Source organism: Bos grunniens, chromosome 10 (genome assembly GCF_055505025.1).
Source record: "Bos grunniens cultivar Pamir isolate PY7600 chromosome 10, Bosgru_T2T1.0, whole genome shotgun sequence".
Classification (NCBI taxonomy): domain Eukaryota; kingdom Metazoa; phylum Chordata; class Mammalia; order Artiodactyla; family Bovidae; genus Bos; species Bos grunniens.
Window position 1 is genome coordinate 3,667,656 of NC_141174.1, and position 21,422 is coordinate 3,689,077.

General features: G+C 39.6%; 1 protein-coding gene across 4 annotated transcripts in view; it reads left to right on the top strand.

Annotated features, from left to right (window-relative positions):
• Positions 1-21,422, top strand: part of GALC (galactosylceramidase) — a 57,605-nt gene that overhangs the window by 25,131 nt on the left and 11,052 nt on the right. For all 4 annotated transcript variants that reach the window (XM_086319340.1, XM_086319343.1, XM_086319344.1 and 1 more), the window contains 7 exons: positions 7,650-7,805; positions 8,715-8,839; positions 10,413-10,540; positions 16,557-16,646; positions 17,365-17,451; positions 19,459-19,609; positions 20,828-21,008. In XM_086319340.1, coding sequence (XP_086175466.1) covers positions 7,650-7,805; positions 8,715-8,839; positions 10,413-10,540; positions 16,557-16,646; positions 17,365-17,451; positions 19,459-19,609; positions 20,828-21,008 — 918 coding nt within the window. The remainder of the gene's footprint in view (positions 1-7,649; positions 7,806-8,714; positions 8,840-10,412; positions 10,541-16,556; positions 16,647-17,364; positions 17,452-19,458; positions 19,610-20,827; positions 21,009-21,422) is intronic.

Sequence of the window (21,422 nt, forward strand, 5' to 3'; positions counted from 1 at the left end):
TTGGTTGCTCAGTTGACGGTGCCTTTGTTTTTGCCTGCTTTTCCCCTTTTGATTATATTTTCAGAAGGTTGCTTTCTTGTATTTACTTAACTAAAGCATGTATAAATGATACTTCATTCCTTTTTTTCTTTGAAAGGTATGTATTTTGGGAATCTTTCTATGACAATGTAGTAATGTATTGATGACTTTTGAAATATTGTGTCAGTGTTCAGAAATACAAAACATGATTTTATTTAGATTAAGGGGCAGAGTAGTGTTTACATTTTAGAAATTATGAAGGCAGTGTTGTCTCTCCCTCCCCCTAAGTGTTCCTGTCTTGCTCAATTTGGATTCTCATTCAAGGAGCTTATTCTCATGGTGAGACTCTACCATTCCAGAAAGGATTTGTTGTTGTTTAGTCTCTTAGTCGGGTTCGACTCTTTGTGACCCCATGGACTGCAGCACACCAGCCTTTCCTGTCCTTCACTATCTCCCAGAGTTTGACTCAATGGACATGAGTTGGAGCAATGATGCCATCCAACCATCTCATCCTCTGTTGTCCCCTTCTCCTCCTGCCTTCAATCTTTCCCAGCATTAGGGTCTTTCCAAATGAGTCAGCTCTTCCTATCAGGTGGCCAAAGTACTGGAGCCTCAGCTTCATCATCAGTCTTTCCAGTGACTACTCAGGACTGATTTCTTTTAGAATGGACTGGTTGGATCTCCTTGCAGTCCAAGGGACTCTCAAGTGCCTTCTCCAACACCACAGTTCAAAAAGGTCTTTGGTGCTCAGCCTTCCTTATGGTCCAACTCTCACATCCATACATGACTATTGGAAAATCCATAGCTTAGATTATTTCCTGCCTATTTCTGAAATAGTTAAGAGTTTCAGTTTGTATTGTTTAGTATGGGGACCACTAGCCACAGGTGTTACGGAACGCTTGAAATGTGGTTAGTCTAAACTGAGGAGTGTTATAAGTATAAAGCACACACTGGATTTTAAAGATGTGTTAATAATAGAAAACTAAGTTATTAATTATTTTTCATATTGATTACATGTGTTGAATGATAGTATTTTGGGTATATTGGGTTAAACAAAATATATGATTAAAATTTTGTTTTTTTTAAAACATAGCTACTAGAAGATTTAAAGTTACTTTGTATAGCTCACATTGTATTCCTATTGGACCAATCTGGTTTAAACTGTGACAGTATTGTGTTTAACCTCTTAGTGAATTTGTTGTTGGGGCCTTGGCCCCAGTTTCCAGCCTGTGAAGCCAGTTGTTGTCAGTGCTTCCATCAGGGTAGGGTCTGCCCCTGTGGAATGAGAACCTGTTGGTCACCTGTCACCTCCACTGTTTCCACATTCTGTCTGCTGATCCTGCCCAGTCCTGATGCTGCAAGACTCCTGGGGACTCTCTGTCACCTGGTTTTGATGGGGATATTGTCTGTGGGTTGTAATTTCCATCATGAGATTGGTCTGTTTGGTTTCAGGAGGAGTAGTGTGCAGAGTTTCAGAAACTGGGCTGCTACCATGATCCACCTTGTCTATAAGTTTTATTTCTCCTGTAATACACATATGTTTTTCTGATAGGATATACTTTGGTTTACTTTCAGTGATCTTAATCTTGTCATTTAAAGTTTGAAAAATCATGCCATGAAATGATAGAGACGTTTTGCCTAATTATATGCATTTAAAAATTATTCTTAAAGAACTTTTACGTTATTTTGTTGAACTGTAGATCTGGGCATCACAAGAGACCTGAATTTCAATATCAGTTCAACCCTCTTTTCTCAGATTATTTGATAAATCACTCAGGTTTAAAATGTAACAGTTTCTTTATTTTCTGAATGAGCGATATAATACCTATTTCTATAGCTTTGAAAGAGATGCTTTTTGGGATTTTAAAGATAATGCATACTCTTTATAGAAAATTTGGAAACTGTAGAAAACTATAGAGTTGGAACTTACTCAAAATCTTAATATCTAGAGATCATTAATAGCATTATAGCATGATATTTTCCAGAGTATTATTTTTTATATTGAGTATTTTTTATTTTTACCAGAGACATACCAGATATACATTTGACTGAGTGATAACTAGATGAGTCTTAAAATTAGCATTTCTTTGAGAGGTCAAAACTGAATATTATGATCATGGAATGAAGTTCTGGGATATAGAATAAGGGCTTCCCAGGTGGTATTAGTGGTAAAGAACCTGTCTACCAGTGCAGGAGATGTAAGAGATACGTGTTTGATCCTTGGGTCAGGAAGATCCCCAGGAGGAGGACATGGCAACCCACTCCAGTATTCTTGCCTGGAAAATCCCATGGACAGAGGAACTGGAAAGGCTATAGTCCACAGGGTCGCAGAGAGTCAGACATGACTTTGAAGTGACTTAGATCAGATCATCAAAATGTTCAGTTCAGTCGCTCAGTTGTATCGGACTCTTTGCGACCCCATGAATCACAGCACGCCAGGCCTCCTTGTCCATCACCATCTCCCAGAGTTCACTCAAACTCACGTCCATCGAGTTGGTGATGCCATCCAGCCATCTCATCCTCTGTCGTCCCCTCTTCCTCCCGCCCCCAATCCCTCCCAGCATCAGAGTCTTTTCCAATGAGTCAACTCTTCGCATGAGGTGGCCAGAGTACTGGAGTTTCAGCTTTAGCATCATTCCTTCCAAAGAACACCCAGGGCTGATCTCCTTTAGAATGGACTGGTTGGATCTCCTTGCAGTCCAAGGGACTCTCAAGAGTCTTCTCCAACACCACAGTTCAAAAGCATCAATTCTTTGGTGCTCAGCTTTCTTCACAGTCCAGCTCTCACATCCATACATGACCACAGGAAAAACCATAGCCTTGACTAGATGGACCTTTGTTGGCAAAGTAATGTCTCTGCTTTTCAATATGCTATCTAGGTTGGTCATAACTTTCCTTCCAAGGACTAAGCGTCTTTTAATTTCATGGCTGCAGTCACCATCTGCAGTGATTTTGGAGCGCTAAAAATAAAGTCTGACACCGTTTCCACTGTTTCCCCATCTATTTCCCATGAAGTGATGGGACCAGATACCATGATCTTTGTTTTCTGAATGTTGAGCTTGAAGCCAACTTTTTCACTCTCTTCTTTCACTTTCATCAAGAGGCCTTTTAGTTCCTCTTCACTTTCTGCCGTAAGGGTGGTGTTATCTGCATATCTGAGGTTATTGATATTTCTCCTGGCAATCTTGATTCCAGCTTGTGTTTCTTCCAGCCCAGCGTTTCTCATGATGTACTCTGCATATAAGTTAAATAAACAGAGTGACAATATACAGCCTTGATGTACTCCTTTTCCTATTTGGAACCAGTCTGTTGTTCCATGTCCAGTTCTAACTGTTGCTTCCTGACCTGCATACAAACTTTTCAAGAGGCAGGTCAGGTGGTCTGGTATTCCCATCTCTTTCAGAATTTTCCACAGTTTATACAGCCTTGATGTACTCCTTTTCCTATTTGGAACCAGTCTGTTGTTCCATGTCCCGTTCTAACTGTTGCTTCCTGACCTGCATACAAACTTCTCAAGAGGCAGGGCAGGTGGTCTGGTATTCCCATCTCTTTCAGAATTTTCCACAGTTTCTTGTGATCCACACAGTCAAAGGCTTTGGCATAGTCAGTAAAGCAGAAATAGATGTTTTTCTGGAACTCTCTTGCTTTTTCGATGATCCAGTGGATGTTGGCAATTTGATCTCTGGTTCCTCTGCCTTTTCTAAAACCAGCTTGAACAACTGGAAGTTCACAGTTCACGTATTGCTGAAGCCTGGCTTGGAGAATTTTGAGCCTTACTTTGCCAGCGTGTGAGATGAGTACAATTATGTCGCAGTTTGAGCATTCTTTGGCATTGCCTTTCTTTGGGATTGGAATGAAAACTGACCTTTCCCAGTCCTGTGGCCACTGCTGAGTTTTCCAAATTTGCTGACATATCGAGTGCAGCACTTTCACAGCATCATCTTTCAGGATTTGAAATAGCTCAACTGGAATTCCATCACCTCCCATAGCTTTGTTCGTAGTGATGCTTTCTAAGGCCCACTTGACTTCACATTCCAGGATATCTGGCTCTAGGTCAGTTATCACACCATCGTGATTATCTAGGTCATGAAGATCTTTTTTCTACAGTTCTTCTGTGTATTCTTGCCACCTCTTCTTAATACCTTCTGCTTCTCTTAGGTCCATACCATTTCTGTCCTTTATCGAGCCCATCTTTGCATGAAATGTTCCCTTGGTATCTCTAATTTTCTTGAAGAGATCTCTAGTCTTTCCCATTCTGTTTTCCTCTATTTCTTTGCACTGATCACTGAGGAAGGCTTTCTTATCTCTTCTTGCTATTCTTTGGAACTCTGCATTCATATGTTTTATCTTTCCTTTTCTCCTTTGCTCTTCAGTTCTCTTCTTTTCAGAGCTATTCGTAAGGCCTCCTCAGACAGCCATTTTTCTTTTTTACATTTCTTTTCCATGGGGATGGTCTTGATCCCTGTCTCCTGTACAATGTCACGAACCTCAGTCCATAGTTCATCAGGCACTCTTGTCTATCAGATCTAGTCCGTTAAATCTATTTCTCACTTCCACTGTATAATCATAAGGGATTTGACGTATGATTTATGGATCAAAATGTTAAAGTTTATTAAAATTATGTAATTGCAGAGAACAGTAGTCAGATTTTCCAAGTTGGGATTTATAGTTCCAGAACATGAATTCTCAACCCTGTTAGGTGCTAGCTTTCTTTTTGGGTTTCTGTTGTGCATTTTTACAGTACTGACGAGGTGTCTGTTTTCACCTGAGGTCAGTGATTCAGGTGGAATCTCATTTTCCTCTGATTACTTATTTTATATTCTTTATTATATATTCATTTTTCCTTAGGAAACCATGGAATACCAGATTGATGTGCCTTACTTCATCTTTACTAGGATAATTAATTCCCAAGTAGGATTTTTTTTTCTTAAAAGATTCATGACGGAAATGGAATTAAATAACTAAAAACTAAAGTTTGTTGTTTTTCAGTCGCTCACTCACGCCCAGCTCTTTGTGACCCCATGGACTGCAGCACACCAGACTTCCCTGTCTTTCACCATCTCCCGGAGCTTGCTCAAACTCCTATCCATTGAATTGATGATGCCATCTAACCATCTTATCCTCTGTCATCCCCTTCTCATGCCTTCAATCTTTCCCAGCATTGGAGTCTTTTCCATTGAGTTAGCTTTCACATCAGGTGGCCAAAGTATTGGAGCTTCAGCATCTGTCCTTCCAATGAATATTCAGGACTGATCTCCTTTAGGATGGACTGGTTGGATCTCCTTGCAGTCCAAGGGACTCTCAAGAGTCTTCTTCAACACCACAGTTCAAAAGCATTGATTCTTTGGTGCTCAGCATCTTTATGGTCCAGCTCTCACATCCATACATGACTATAGCTTTGACTATACAGACCTTTGTTGGGAAAGTAATGTCTTTGCTTTTTAATACACGCTCTAGGTTTGTCATAGCTTTTCTTCCAAGGAGCAAGCATCATTGAATTTCATGGCGGCAGTCACCATCTGCAGTGATTTTGGATCCCAAGAAAATAAAGTCTGTTACTGTTTCCCCATCTATTTGCCATGAAGTGATGGGACTGGATGCCATGATCTTTGTTTTCTGAATGTTGAGTTTTAAGCCAACTTTTTCACTCTCCTCTTTTACTTTCATGAAGAGGCTCTTTAGTTCTTCTTCACTTTCTGCCATAAGGGTAGTATCATCTGCATATCTGAGATTATTGATATTTCTCCTGGCAATCTTGATGCCAGCTTGTGCTTAATCCAGCCAGGCATTTTGCATGATGTACTCTGCATAAGTTAAATAAGCAGGGTGATAATATACAGCCTTGGTTTACTCCTTTCCCAATTTTGAACCAGCCCGTTGTTCCATGTCCTGTTCTAACTGTTGCTTCTTGACCAACATACAGGTTTCTCAGGAGGCAGGGAAGGTGGTCTGGAAGTTCCATCTCCTTCAGAATTTTCCAGACTAAAATAGGTCTTCACAATCATTCTTTTAATGTTAAGAATACTACTGTTCCAAACCACAAAGATAAGAATTGTAATATGATTCAGTCTCTGTTATTTTGCTTGTATTTTTGTTAAATTTTTTGTCAGTAGTTGTTGGCTTAAGAAGTACACACTCTTCTCCCTGGAGTTCATGTGCTAACTCTTATACTGTTAGCCTCTTTTCTATTTTACATTTGAAATTTCTTAATTGTTTTTATATTCAATAATCAGTCACTTCCACAACCATCATTATGACAATATTTTAGCCTTGGAACACTAAATGTACATTTATATTTCAGTTGACTCCTCCCAAATGCCAGAAGAAGGGAGAAGTTCATTGCTCTGGGAAGGGTTTCTCCACCTCTGCACTTTGATGTTCTTCACTGGATAGTTCTTTGCTGTGGGGACATGCTAGGGGCATTGTAGGCTGTTTAGCAGCGTCTCTGGCCTCTGCACACTAGAGAACGGTAGCAACTCCTGCTGTGGCTTCTCCACCAGGCAGAGTCACCCAAGTTGAGAACCACCACTGCTCTGGGTTTAATAACTTCTTATTTTTATTCAAAGAAGAGTCCTCTGGGTTTTTGTTGGTTTTGTTTTAGTGTTTTTGTTTTTGCTGGGGAATAAATGCCAAGCTGTCTTTCTCTGTATGAGGGGTAGAGCAGGGGAGGAAATACTATTGATACTTTATGTAATAAGCTCATTAGTCTTTTTTTTAATTAAATAAATACTGTATCTCTTTATAACAAATCAACTGGGTCTTCCTTGTGATAACCTCTCTAGTGGTGGCCTGTGCACTTCTGTCGTTATTGCCTCACAGCATGTGGGCTCCCTGACCAGGAATTGAACCTGCGTCCCCTGCATTGCAAGGTGGATTCTTAAGCACTGGGCTGCCAGGGAAGTCTTACTTTTGGTTTTCTATTTCACTCCTTCCTTTCTACTGTCCAAGCTCACTACATCCCCTGGGAAGTCTGAATCCTGTCTCCACCTCATTCATCTCTTGGAATGTTCTAGGCCTCTTCTGCTGCCTCCATCTGTCGACATCCTTCCCTTCTTGTTATGGTTTCCAGGAAGAGGTCTTTCCCACTGATGATCTCCCCGCTTCTGTTCGTTGTAAGTGCATCTCATCCTCAGGGCATCCTGAGACCCAGGGGTGGGAAGCAGATGCTTACATACAGCCTGACATCTACCTGGAAGTTGCCCATTGTTTTAAGATAGAAAACCTTGGCAAAGACACATATGTTTGTTCACTCAATGAAAGTTGTAGTTGCTCAGTTGCGTCTGACTCTGTGACCCCATGGAATAGTCCATGGAATTCTCCAGGCCCGAATACTGGAGTGGGTAGCCGTTTCCTTTTTCAGGAAATCTTCCCTTCCCAGGTATTGAGCCCAGGTCTCCCAGATTGCAGGCAGATTCTTTACCAGCTGAGCCATCAGGGAAGCCCACGAATACTGGAGTGGGTAGCCTATCCCTTCTCCAGCAAATCTTCCTGACCCAGGAATTGAACCGGGGTCTCCTGCCTTGCAGGCGGATTCTTTCCCAGTGGAACTACCAGGGAGGGTATTTACTCAGTAAATATATGGAAGTGCCTGTTCTGACTTTTTACATTTCCTCCCTCTCTTTCTTTTCTAGAGCTCATTACCCTGGGACACTTACAGTAAAGGATGCTAGGTTGACTAAGAAGAAGCTTTGGTCTTCTGAAGATTTTAGCACTGTAAATGGTGATATGGGTGCAGGCTGCTGGGGTCGCATATTGAATCAGAATTACGTCAATGGCTACATGACTTCGTAAGTTATTAAAACTTTCAAAGGTTTTCATTTTGAAAAATTTCAAAGCATAATAAGTAAAAAAAAGTACAATGGACTTCCATAGTCTTACAACCTAAATTCAGTGATTTAAGCATTTGCCTTATTTCGTTCATCCGTCCTATACCTAACATGTGTCAGCTCTAGAAAGAGAAGGCAGGAAGCTGCGAACAGAAATAGAGCTTATTTTGGGGTCTGATATATTGTCTTAGATATGGTTAAGTTATTTCCCTGACTTAGATGCTTTTGTTCCCTTAAAATCAGTTACTACTGAGACCTCTTCTGCAGGGGCAAGCATTGTGGGCAGGCTTAGACCACAAAGTGGCTTAGGCCTTAAATGGCTCCTCTTGTATCAAGAGAGTTATGTGTGGTTCTCTTCCCCTGCCCTGTCTGCCTACACCATCACTTGAGCCCTGGCAGTCGGACTCTTAAGAACTCTTAAGAACTCTTAAGAGTTCTCATTGTAAAACTTTACAGCCGCTGAGTCAGGTCATGAAATTATGTCATGAAACTGGGGCATTAAGAAGGCTGATTGTCAAAAAGAAAGCAGGTATAGATAAAGTCTTTATCTGTATTTGACTCACGTTTGTGGTACTGGTAGGTCGTGACTCTTTTTCTGGTTATACCATTGTGCAGTAAAAATTGTGCACTTCATATACATTTGTATTTTTTATTATATGATTCACTATTAAAAATATTGCATCCCTCATTTGATTTTTCAAAATGTGGGTGAACTTAGGCAACTTAAATTTTCTTGTTTTGGGTGGTAATTTTACCACTTGCATATATTTGTGTAAACTTTGCTAAGGTCTTTTATACTATAGGCTTCTAGACATTTACACTTTTATTACAAGCTGCTTGGTGTTTCTCTTTTATCAAACAATCTTTTAGCACCATTGCTTGGAACTTGGTGGCCAGTTACTATCAGCAGTTGCCATATGGGCGTTGTGGACTGATGACTGCTCAGGAGCCATGGAGTGGGCACTACGTGGTGGAAGCTCCTATCTGGGTATCAGGTATGGTTCAGATCCCATCCCTCACTCCCTGCCTTTCTTTCTAAGAGACAAAGCAGAAAGCATTTAGAGGGAGTTATAGAAACACTGTGTGTGTGTGTGTGTGTGTGTGTGCGCACACATGTGCACACATTGGTTTTAAGTGTATCTCTGTTTTAGCAAGATTTGTCCTAGTGTTTTATAAGACTCTTTCGGGTAACTAAGCTACTCTCTGTATTCCATTCTTGATTATTCTAAGACCAAGCTCTTTTTTTCCAGTTGATGTATTTTTCACAGGGATTTATAGTCATGACATTAACCATGTAATCATGACATTATTCTAAACTCAGGTTGTTCTTTAATAAATACGAAAATGGTAAGTTTTGGATTTTTATTAACTCCTTAAATTGGATTTGGTTAACTCCTTAAATGTTGACATAGTTGGTCCCACATTATTTCAATGAACTAACGTACTTTTATAATTTTGTCACTGTTTCTTGGGGGGTTAATTTTGTCACTTCCCAAAATGAGACAAGGAGTATCACTCAGTACATTTCTAGGACAAGCTTTGGAGGTGCCCAATAAATAAGTATTGTGAAAATAAACTTGTTTAAAACCATAAAGCTTAGTTTTTGAAATATTTTGTTAACTTTTTGAAAACCATATTCTTTGTAGTTATATTAAGGTGATTTAAATAGAGATCAACAAAAACTGGGAGGAGATAACTTTATTTACTGTTGGAATAAAGTAGTTTTTCAGTAGTCTTGAACTGACAGAGTGTGGTTTATTTATTTTTTACCAGTCATTCTAAGAATATTCCCTTAATTATACCATTTAACTAGGCTAATTACTCAAAAGTTGAAACATGAGGCTGGCAAATATTTTTTCCAAAATAGAAATTAGCTGTTAGACTCAGTCATACTTGGGAAAGTTTTCCTTGTAACCGTCTCGGTTCTTTGGTCAATCTAATAATTGACAAAAGACAGATCACCAGGAAAAAAACCCATTTAATTTTGTACATAAAAATATGGGACTCAAGTTTGCAGTCAGGCAATTGAGGCTTTATAATGCCATCCTAAGCAAAGGAATGAGATAGGGACCTGGAGCTTTACAGGGGAAGAAGACCATTCATAGAAAGAGATAGGGACCTGGAGCTTTACAGGGGAAGAAGGCCATTTATAGAAAGAGAGAGGGACCTGGAGCTTTACAGGGGAAGAAGACCATTCATAGAAAGAGATAGGGACCTGGAGCTTTACAGGGGAAGAACACCATTCATTGGAAGAGAAGAACAGATATTTGCTGTGCCATGAAGATAAGTCTTTCAGATAAAAAGTTATTGTTGGTAATAGCTCTCTTTCTGGGCCAGGTCTCCTATCTAGATTCTTTCAGGCAGTTGAAGGAGAGAGAAATTTTTTCTTTAGTCTTCTGGGTCTTGATTGCCAGCAGTTCAAAATAATACGCATGCTAAAGTGGCACATTTTGGGGTGGCATACTCTGTTCTCTTTCAGCCTCAAGTAAGTAGATAGCTTTTTATTTCTGGAAGAATCCTATTATCACCACTTTAATGTTATTTGGGTCTTTCTCTGCTTTTCTATAGCTCATACCACTCAGTTTACTCAACCAGGTTGGTATTACCTGAAGACAGTTGGCCATTTAGAGAGAGGAGGAAGCTACGTAGCTCTGACGGATGGCTTAGGTAACCTCACTGTCATCGTTGAAACTATGGTAATTCTTTGTCGTTTTTATTGGATTAATTCACTTTGTTAGTATTGGGGGAAAAAAAGCATAAAATGTAACTGAACACCTTAAAGAAAAAAAAGGAGCTTTTCTTTTCCATGTAGGATCCCAGGACTGGGATGATCAGTCTGTGGCTTGACCTGGTCACTCTCTGGGCTGAGGGTCCACCTGTGCAAACCTTCTCTTCCTTTCAGATTCATCCCAGGTGTGAAGGACCCAACTTTATGCCTTTTTTCCCCCATTCTACACAGTTACGTGAAAATCTTTCTTGCAGCTTTGGTTTTAAAGAAATTCTGCCAGTTCTTCAAGTAGCTGAAGGGAAAGAGCATGAGAAATACTGATATTCTGCTTCTCTCCCAAAGATATTGTTGCCTTCACCTGGGAACTGGGAGGGAGGGAGCCCCATGTTCTTGACTGTACCTACTTGGCCTGGAGTTTCTGTCAGTCCAGCCTGAGAGGGACAGGGAGGGATGGCTTGTGGTTTAAATGCCATATACTCTTGATGCTCATACCGAGTTTTAGTAGATTTTCTTGAATACTTCTGTATTTGTAGTGTGCCCTTAGGATCATTTCCAGACTTTAGCATTATTATTATTTAAATAATTTTCACCAGTTTTGCTGGGAGTATATTTATGGAGCTCCTCACACTGACATTCTAGAAGCAGATCTCTCCTTTACTCATTAGATATGGTTTCCTTCAGTTCTTTGAACATTTTTAAATACCTGATATTTTAATGTGTTTTGTCTAAGAAGTATAATATCTAATAGGTAATGGCTAGGCTTTCTCAGACATCGTTTCTGTCAACTGCTTTTATATCTGTATATGGGCCATTCTTTCCTGTTTCTTTGCAAATATCATATATCATTTGTTGTATCATATATCATATATATATCATTTGTTGAAAGCTAGACACGTTACATAAAATAACCTGGACACTCTGGACATCAGATTCTTTCTCCTCTCTAGCATTTGTTGTTGCTTTTTGTCATGGTTGTTGCTGTTAATTTGCTTTGTGACTTTCCTGAACAGATTCTGTAGTTTGCAAGCTTTATCATGTATGGCCACTGAAATCTCTGCTCAGTTTTCTTAGTGGTCAGATCATGATGGTACAGCTTTCCTCATGTTTGGAGCTAGCAAGTGTCCCAGCCTTTGCTGACAGGCTCTGTATACGTAATGGGGGCATGCTTCAATGCCCAGGTGGGCGGTTTACAGCTCTGCCTTAGCTCTTACTTCCTGTTTGAGCCAAGCTCCCAGGGAGGCTTGAATTTCCCAGTAAAGCCATCTGGGGCTATAGTTTTCTTTGTGGAAAAGTTTTTTAACTATAAGTTTTTCAACTTCCTTTACAGATAAAGGGATATTCAGTTTGTCCATATCTTCTTCAGTGAGCTTTGGGTTTTTGTGTCTTCAAGGAAATTTGTCCATTTCATTTAAGTTGTTAAATTTCTCAGCACAAAGTTACTGCTATTATTCCCTGCTGTTTTCTTTATATATATATGTATATATATATATACACACACACACACACACACACACACACACATATATATATACACTGTATTGATGTCTTAATGTTCATAATTGCAGTTTGTATTTTCTTTCTTTTCTTTTCTTTTCTTTCTTCTTATTCTGGTTTCATGATTAGTCTGGCTAGAAGTTTATTCAATTCTGTTAATCTTCTCAAAGAATCAGCTTTTGGTTTCTCAATTATACAGTCTTGTTTTTCTGGTTTTGTTTGATTTATCGTTTCATCTCTATTATTTTCTTTCCTCTGCTTACTTTGTTTTTTTAAATTAAATTAAAAGTTTTATTGAAATATAATTGATTGACAATATTGTCTTAGTTTCAGGTACCCAGCATAATGATTCAATACTTTATAGGTTATGCTGCCTTTAAAATTATTACAATATGATGTCTGTATTTCTCTGTGCTTTACAGTGTACCCTTGTTGATTATCTGTTTTATACCTAGTAGTTTCTATCTCTGAATCCCATACCCTGCGCTTATTTTGGTTTTAATTTGCTCTTCTTTTGCTAGTATCTTAAGCTAAAGTTTCTGTTTTAGTGGCATCCCACAAATCCTGCTGTGCTATGTTTTTATTTTTGTAAGTTCAAAATGCTTTCTAATTTCCCCTTTTATTTTTTTCTTTGAGACATAGATTATTTAGAAATTTGTTATTTAATTTGTAAATATTTGCAGATTTTTTTCAGACATTTTTGTTATTCATTTCTGACTTAATTCTGTTGTGGTCAGAGAATAGACTTTGTGGGACTTGAATCTTTTCGAATTTATGGAGACTTCTGTTATAGCTAAGAATGTGGTGTACTTTGGTAAATGTTCCTTGTACAGTTGAAAAGAATACATATTCTGCAGTTATGAATGAAGTGATCTATAGATGTTAATCCAGGCAAATTGTTTGATAGTTTTGTTCAAATCACCTGTATCTTTGTTGATATTCTGTCTAGTTGTGTGTCAGTTATTGAGGGGAGGTATTAAAATCTCTAATTACAATTTAAAAATTTCCCACAAAACCTGGCCCAGAACCTTATATTGTTAAGTCCTCTGTGATTGTTAAATCCCATAAAGTAGGAACGATGTCACAGACTTCTTTTGATCCACACCACGGTAATGATGGCTTCCCTGGTGGCTCAGACAGTAAAGTGTCTGCCTGCAATGCGGGAGACCTGGGTTCAATCCCTGGGTTGGAAGGATCCCCTGGAGAAGGAAATGGCAACCTACTCCAGTACTCTTGCCTGGAAAATCCCATGGACAGAGGAGCTTGGTAGGTTATGGTCCATGGGGTTGCAAAGAGTCGAACATGACTGAGTGACTTCACTTTCCTTTTTTCCTTTACTTTATGGTAATGATTATTTTGAAAAAGTGATGTTGACAATGAGATTTGTTGTATATATTTAGCTGACTAAAGTTGTGCATTTGAAGGTTATACTTGGGTGAGATGCCTTCTTGGTGAAAACATCCCAAGCATTTCCTTTTTTTGGATGTATATCACTTAGAAAACAGAGCATAAGTTTAATCTTATTGTATGCCATCAGATGACTCTGGAATTCAAAGTCTGACTCAGTCAAAATGCCATTAAGTTTTATTTTGAGTAGGTATATATAATGTTGTTGTTGGTCAGTTGCTCAGTCGTGTCCAACTCTTTGTGACCCTGTGGACTGCAGCACGCCAGGCTTCCCTGTCTTTCACCATCTGCTGGAGCTTGCTCAAACTCATGTCCATCGAGTCGGTGATGCCATCAACCATCTCGTCCTCTGTTGTCCCCTTCTCCTCCTGCCTTCAGTCTTTCTCAGCATCAGGGTCTTTTCTAATGAGTTGGCTATTTGCATCAGGTAGCTAAAGTTTGGAGCTTCAGCTTTAGCATCAGTCCTTCCAGTGAATATTCAGGACTGATTTCCTTTATGATGGACTGGTTGGATCTTCTGTGGTCCAAGGGACTCTCAAGAGTCTTCTCCAACATCACAGTTCAAAAGCATCAGTTCTTCGGTGCTCAGCTTTCTTTATGGTCCAACTCTCACACCCATACATGACTACTGAAAAAACCATAGCTTTGACTAGATGGACCTTTGTCGGCAAAGTAATGTCTGCTTTTAATATGCTGTCTAGATTGGTCATAGCTTTTCTTGCAAGGAGCAAGTATCTTTTAATTTCATGGCTGCAGTCACCATTGGCAGTGATTTTTGGAGCCCCCCAAAATAAAGTCTGTCACTGTTTCTATTGTTTCCCCATCTATTTGCCATGAAGTGATGGGACCAGATGTCATGATCTTAGTTTCTGAACATTGAGGTTTTTTTTTTTAATTTTATTTTTAAACTTTACATAATTGTATTAGTTTTGCCAATGGATTCATTTTGAACATTGAGTTTTAAACAAACTTTTTCACTCTCCTCTTTCACTTTCATCAAGAGGCTCTTTAGTTCTTCTTTGCTTTCTGCCATAAGGGTGGTGTCATCTGCATATCTGAGGTTATTGATATTTCTCCTGGCAATCTTGATTCCAGCTTGTGCTTCATCCAGCCCAGCATTTCTCAAGATGTACTCTGCATATAAGTTAAATAAGCACAGTGACAATATACAGCCTTGACATACACCTTTCCCAATTTTGAACCAGTCTGTTGTCCCATGTCTGATTCTGTTGCTTCTTGACCTGCCTACAGATTTTTCAGGAGGCAGGTAATGTGGTCTGATATTCCCATCTCTTGATGAATTTCCCGCAGTTTGTTGTGGTTCACATAGTCAAAGGCTTTAGTGTAGTCAATGAAGGAGAAGTAGATGTTTTTCTGGAATTCTCTTGCTTTTTCAATGATAAAATGGATGTTGGCAATTTGATCTCAGATTCCTTTTCTTTTCTAAATCCAGCTTGAATATCTGGAAGTTCACGGTTCATGTACTGTTGAAGCCTGGCTTGGAGAATTTTGAGCATTACTTTGCTAGTGTGTGAAATGAGTGCAATTGTGTGGTAGTTTGAATACTCTTTGGCAATACTTTTCTTTGGTACTGGAATGAAAACTGACCTTTTCCAGCCCTGTGGCCACTGCTGAGTTTTCCAAATTTGCTGGCATATTGAGTGCAGCACTTTCACAGCATCAGTTTTAGTGTTTGAAATAGCTCAGCTGGAATTCTATCACCTCCACTAGCTTTGTTCATAGTGATGCTTCCTAAGGCCCACTTGATTTCTCACTCTAAGATGTCTGGCTCTAGGTGAATGATCACACCATCATGATTATCTGGGTTGTGAAGATCTTTTTTGTACAGTTGTTCTGTGTATTCTTGCCACCTTTTCTTAGTATCTTCTGCTTCTATTAGGTCCATGCCATTTCTGTCCTTTATCGAGCCCAACTTTGCATGAAATGTTCCCTTGGTATCTCTAATTTTCTTGAAGAGATCTCTAGTCTTTCCCATTCTGTTGTTTTCCTCTATTTCTTTGCATTGATGGCTGAGGAAGGCTTTCTTATCTCTTCTTGCTATTCTTTGGAACTCTGCATTCAGATAGCGATACCCTTCGTCTTCCCCTTTGCCTATAGCTTCTCTTCTTTTCTCAGCTATTTGTAGGCCTCCTCAGACAACCATTTTGCCTTTTTGTTTTCTTTTTCTTGGGGGTGGTTTTGATCACCACCTCCTGTGTAGTGTTCTGAACCTCCGTCCATAGTTCTTCAGGCACTCTGTCTATCAGATCTAATCTTTTGATCTATTGTCACTTCCACTGTATAATCTTAAGGAATTTGATTTAGGTCATACCTGAATGGTCCAATGGTTTACCCTAGTTTCTTCAATTTAAGTCTGAATTTTGCAATAAGCAGTTCATGATCTGAGCCATAGTCAGCTCCTGGTCTTGTTTTTGCTGACTGCATAGAACTTCTCCATCTTCAGCTACAAAGAATATAATCAGTACGATTTTGGTGTTGACCATCTGGTGATGTCTATGTGTAGAGTCTTCTCTTGTGTTGTTGGAAGAGGGTGTTTGCCATGACTAATGCATTCTCTTTGCAAAACTCTGTTAGCCTTTGCCCTGCTTCATTCTGTACTCCAAGGCCAAATTTGCCTGTTACTCTAGTATCTCTTAATTTCCTACTTTTGCATTCCAGTCCCCTATGATGAAAAGGACATCTTTTTTTGGTGTTAGTTCTGGAAGGTCTGGTAGGTCTTCATAGAACCATTCAATTTCAGCTTCTTCAGCATTAGTGGTTGGGGTTTAGACTTGGATTACTGTGGTATTGAGTGGTTTGCCTTGGAAATGAACAGACATTTCACATTGTGGATGTGACTGGTGATGGAAGAAAAGTCTGATGTTGTAAAGAGCAATACTGCATAGGCACACACAATAGGCATTCAACAAAGGTTTTGTTAGAAATAGTCTTTAAGAATTTGGAATACACTCTCTGTCACCTAGTGAGTGTGACTTCTGTTAGTCTAGGTGCAGTAAATGACTTTTTCTTTAAAATGTCCTATGTCTCATCTGAATAACTTACATGATTTTTTTTCTCCTTAGAGTTATAAACATTCCAAGTGTATACGACCACTTCTTCCCTATTTCAATGTGTCACATCAGTTTGCTACGTTTGATCTTAAGGGTTCTTTTGTAAGTAAATAAGTAGAACTTTTATTTTGGTTTTGATTTGAGAATTTATATATTTTATCATGAGCTAGAAGTTTTTAAGTGAAATATTATAAGCTATTAAGAGTTTTCATACACATTGTTCAATGACTTGGTGTCTTCTCTTTGCTGATTGGTTTTAGTCAGGAAGTACAGAAGCCACGAGGAGGTAATGCTCTTTGTGGTTTTGAAGAATCCTAACAAAAGTCACTTACAAGAAGGTTGTTCTTTTTGGTAGAGCATCATTTGTGTAGTTGAGGAAGCTTTCCAGCAATGCTCTTTACAACATTCGATATAAAAAGACACAAAATTCTTGTTATTTCTACCTATTGTTAGATTTGAATACAGAAATATATACAGTGCACTTTCTACTAATTGCATAAGCATTGTTTTTTAATGCCAGAAAATTCTTAAAAAGCTTTTTATATAGGTATAATAATAATGAGTATTTTTGAAGCAAAGATACAAATCTTTTTTTAACATTTGCCAAAAATCTGCAGTGTTTGTAGGAAATAAAGTATTTGCTTGAATAATGTCTTCCTACTTTTGAAATGATTGTTACTTAAGGTTTGAGGTGGGTCTTTTGGTAGGTAGAAATAGAATGCACCTTGTCCTTGGTTCATTCTTGCTGGTACAGGTTTTAGAAGTCCTCCAAGAGAAGATGGTGAATCACTCAACAGCTTTCTTTGTGTTTCCTCCTCAGAGTCAAATACAAGAGCTACAGGTGTGGTATACCAAACTTGGAAAACCATCGGAGAGATTTCTCTTCAAACAACTGGATTCTCTATGGGTAGTTTTAAATAAATTCCTATAGTTTGAGCATTGCAGTAGGGAACAGAAATTTGATTAATGAATTAGTTTTTAGTTTCATAATTGATTTATGGCTGAAGCATAATAGAGATAAAGTTCCCCCCCGTTTTTAAAATAGAAGTCCTCTTCAAGGAAGCATGTTTTGGTAGATGGGTTTGCTCTTGGTATTTAGTTTGTCTTGGTGAATGGTACCATCACTTGGTTGCCCAGGTCAGAAATTCGAGTCTCATTTGAGACTGTCATTCCCACCCATTCTTTGAATACCCTCAGTGAGCAAGTACAGACCGTGTCACCCACATAGTTCTCCTGCCCATGCCTCATTCTCCACTCCCACTGCTCCTGCTTATTCAGGTCCTCATTAGATCTCTCGTGGATTTCGGAAACTCTCTCTTGCTCGTTTAAGTCTCTCTGCCAAACATCGCATTGCCCCCAGAGCTGGTTTTTGTCTATCCTTTGCTCAGATGCCTTAATGATTTTGTCAGTTCACATTCCTTAGTGTAACATGTGACCTCATTACTACCTCACGAGGTAAAAGAATGCTTTCTTTTCTAGAGGCCTGTCCTACTAAATTGATCTTTCTTCTCACACTAAACTTCTTGCAATTTTCAGGGCATGGGTATGCCAAGTTAATTACTTCTGTAACTTTGCACATGATTTTTCTTCCTCCTGGGATGCCTTGTTTGTATTTTTATCATCCTTCAAGACTCACCCCAAGTGTGGCTTTCTCTGAAGCCTTCCCAGCAGTCTTAGGGTCATAGCCACCTGGGGATGTGTGTTTGCTTAGGAAGCACGTCCCTGCTGCACCGGATGCCTCCATGATTGAGTCCCCACCTTATACATCCTTAAAGGTCCCTGCCTTTTTGTCCCAGGTGCCTAGTGTGGAGCTTAGTAAATGGTGGTTTCTTATCAGTAAATGTTTCAAAGACTGAATTGGTCTGTGCAAGCACATCACTTAGCCTAATTGACACAGATCTACTTTTTCTGGTAATTATTACTGTTCTGTGACTCAACTAGTCACTATCAGTAAACGTAAGTGTAGCGTCTACTTTTTGTATGACACATTGCTAGAAATAACATCATAAAATTGATTTTCCCATAAGAAAAATGTATCATTTGGGGTTATTCCTAAGCCAGAATATGGTATTAGATATTTCATAGACCTGACCGACAATTTAAAGCAAAGGTGTGAGATAAACACCTTTAATTCAAAGTAGAAAAGAAGAACTGCTCAGACTTCATGAAGTGGACGTACAGTTAGTGCCGTCATCAATTATGCTAAAGCTTCACTGTCTGTAGAGGCCCGTATTTGCTGTAGGACACCTATGATGTAGGGAATGTTTCTTCTGGGTCACTCACTGAGCTTAGAACTTTATAAATATTGTCTCACTTAATACAACAGCCCTATGTAGTATGTATTTTATACTCATTTTAGAGATGAAGCGATTATGGCTTTAAGAGATTAAATTGGCAAAACATAAACCTAGTTTGCTAATTGAAATATGTATTGAACATGTAATGAGTAGGTAGGACTTTTTTTTAAATTAATAGTAAGGTTTTCTGTGTTTAATAGCTGAGTCAACAGTAAGATTTTACAGATATTTCTACCTTAGTGAAGTCCTAAAAAATAAATAAGCAGATCTCTTGGATACGTATATTGAATTTATACACAGGCTTTGAAGATCTTACAGTCTAATGGAAAAGCATAGACTGATAGAAATAGATTTGGGGGTCATCTGTTCCTTCTTCCTTGTATGAAGTGAAATTCTCCTAATATCCTTTCTAGAATGTAATTTTATAAAGTTTTCTAAACAACTTAAGAAAAAAGATTTCCAGGGCCTTGGTATTAAGTGTGTATATTCACAAATAATTAGGGACTTCCAACAGAAATCACTTTGGCATTTCTTAAGCTATTTCTTAAAAAGGCTATTTGACTCACATGAGATGAGCCGAGGCGCCTGGCTTGACCACAGTGTTGTTTCTCTCTCAGCTGCTCGATAGCGGTGGCAGCTTCACCCTGGAGCTGCAGGAGGACGAGCTGTTCACCCTCACCACGCTCACCTCCGGCCGCAAAGGCAGCTTCCCGCCACCTCCCAAGTCCCAGCGCTTCCCCTCTGTCTATGAGGATAACTTCAACATTGGTAAGTTTGACACTTCCCATTTTCAGCAGTAATGGATAGATTTCTACCTATCAAACTGGTGCAAGATGGAGTCTGTGAGAAGTGCATTGATTTAGTTCTAAATCTCTATGTGGTAAAAGGGCCCTAATTTCTGTTACTTCCAAGTAACATCGCAACTTGAGGGTCTTGTAATTTGCAGTGCCAGAAAAAATTTAGAGGTTATTGTTGGAGTGAAAGTTATACAGACCTTACTCAACTTACAGTAGGGTTAGGTCCTGATAAACTCACCGTAAGTTGAAAATACCGTAAGTCAAAAATGTACTTCATGTACTTTAATCTACTTCGCCTACCAAACCTGTTAACTCAGCCTAGCCTACCTTCAGTGTGCTCCGAACACCTACGTGACCCAGCAGTTGGGCAGAATCCTCTAACAAAGCCCAACAAGGTGTGGCGTGTCTCCTGTCGCTTCCGATGCTGTAAAGAAAGTGAGCCCAGGACGGCCGTCAGGGTCCATAGTGGTACTCAGCGACTCTGCTGTTTACCCTCGTGATTGTGTGGCTGACGGCGCTGTGGCTTTTTGCTGCTCACGGCCACTGCCCGCATCACGAGAGGGTGTGCTCATCAAAATCCAAAGTTTGAGGTACAGTTTCTACTGAGTGTGTATCACTTTCATACCATTGAAACTGGGAAGTCAGGGCAGTTGAACAACTTGCCTTGGCAACTGACTGAGCTAGACTTTGAACCCAGGTCTGCGTGTTCCTGAACCAGGATCTTTCCTCTTAAGCATTTGCATGGATTGAATATGTAAAGTCTGTATGTCCGACTGATCATGTTGATATTTAATAAAGATGACAAAAAGTCCGTAGCTCTTTAATTACCTAAACCCTACCCTTTGACTATTTATAAGTATCATTTCTCTGGTAGCTCAGTGTTCAAGAATCTGCCTGCCAATGCAGGAGATACGGGTTCAATCCCTGGGTTGGGAACATCCCCTAGAGAAGGAAATGACAACCCACTCCAGTATTCTTGCCTGGGAAATCCCATGGGCAGTTTGGCATGCTGCAGTTCATGGGGTCGCAAAGAGTTGGACATGACTTAGTGACTGAACAACAATAAAAAATATCATTTGCCTATTTAAAACTTTTCAAAAGTATATCAGAATGTACCAGAAAACATTAGAGAGGAGAGATGCTGTAATGATTTGATAACTCAACACACAATTTATTGTGTTCTGAACAGATTACCCGTTCTTTAGTGAAGCTCCGAATTTTGCTGACCAGACTGGGGTGTTTGAATACTACGTGAATATGGAAGACCCCGGAGACCATCGCTTCACACTGCGGCAGGTTCTCAATCAGAGGCCCATCACGTGGGCTGCCGACGCGTTCAACACCATCAGCGTTATCGGGGATTACTCATGGTATGTAAAACTGACCTCGTCTTTACCATAGATGTGGTGAAATAACCTTGTAATGTCGTCAGGTACTTTCTGAAGCCAGGACTCCACAACAGCCCTCCTTGTCCAGGAGCCTAAGAGGTCTGTGATAACTGTTGACTGTCACAGTGGGCGCAGACCAGCCGGCCGTTTTGCTGTTGTTCGGCGTCCTTCCCTCAGATTTCCCCAATTTAATAGTAATCGTTGCAGGGTAAGATTGGTTTTAATGTGAAATCTGAGGGCTTTGGCCCCAGTTATAATGTAAAATTTACGCATAAGCAGACTTTGCAATGGCACCCCACTCCAGCACTCTTGCCTGGAAAATCCCATGGATGGAGGAGCCTGGTGGGCTGCAGTCCATGGGGCCGCTAAGAGTCGGACACGACTGAGCGACTTCAC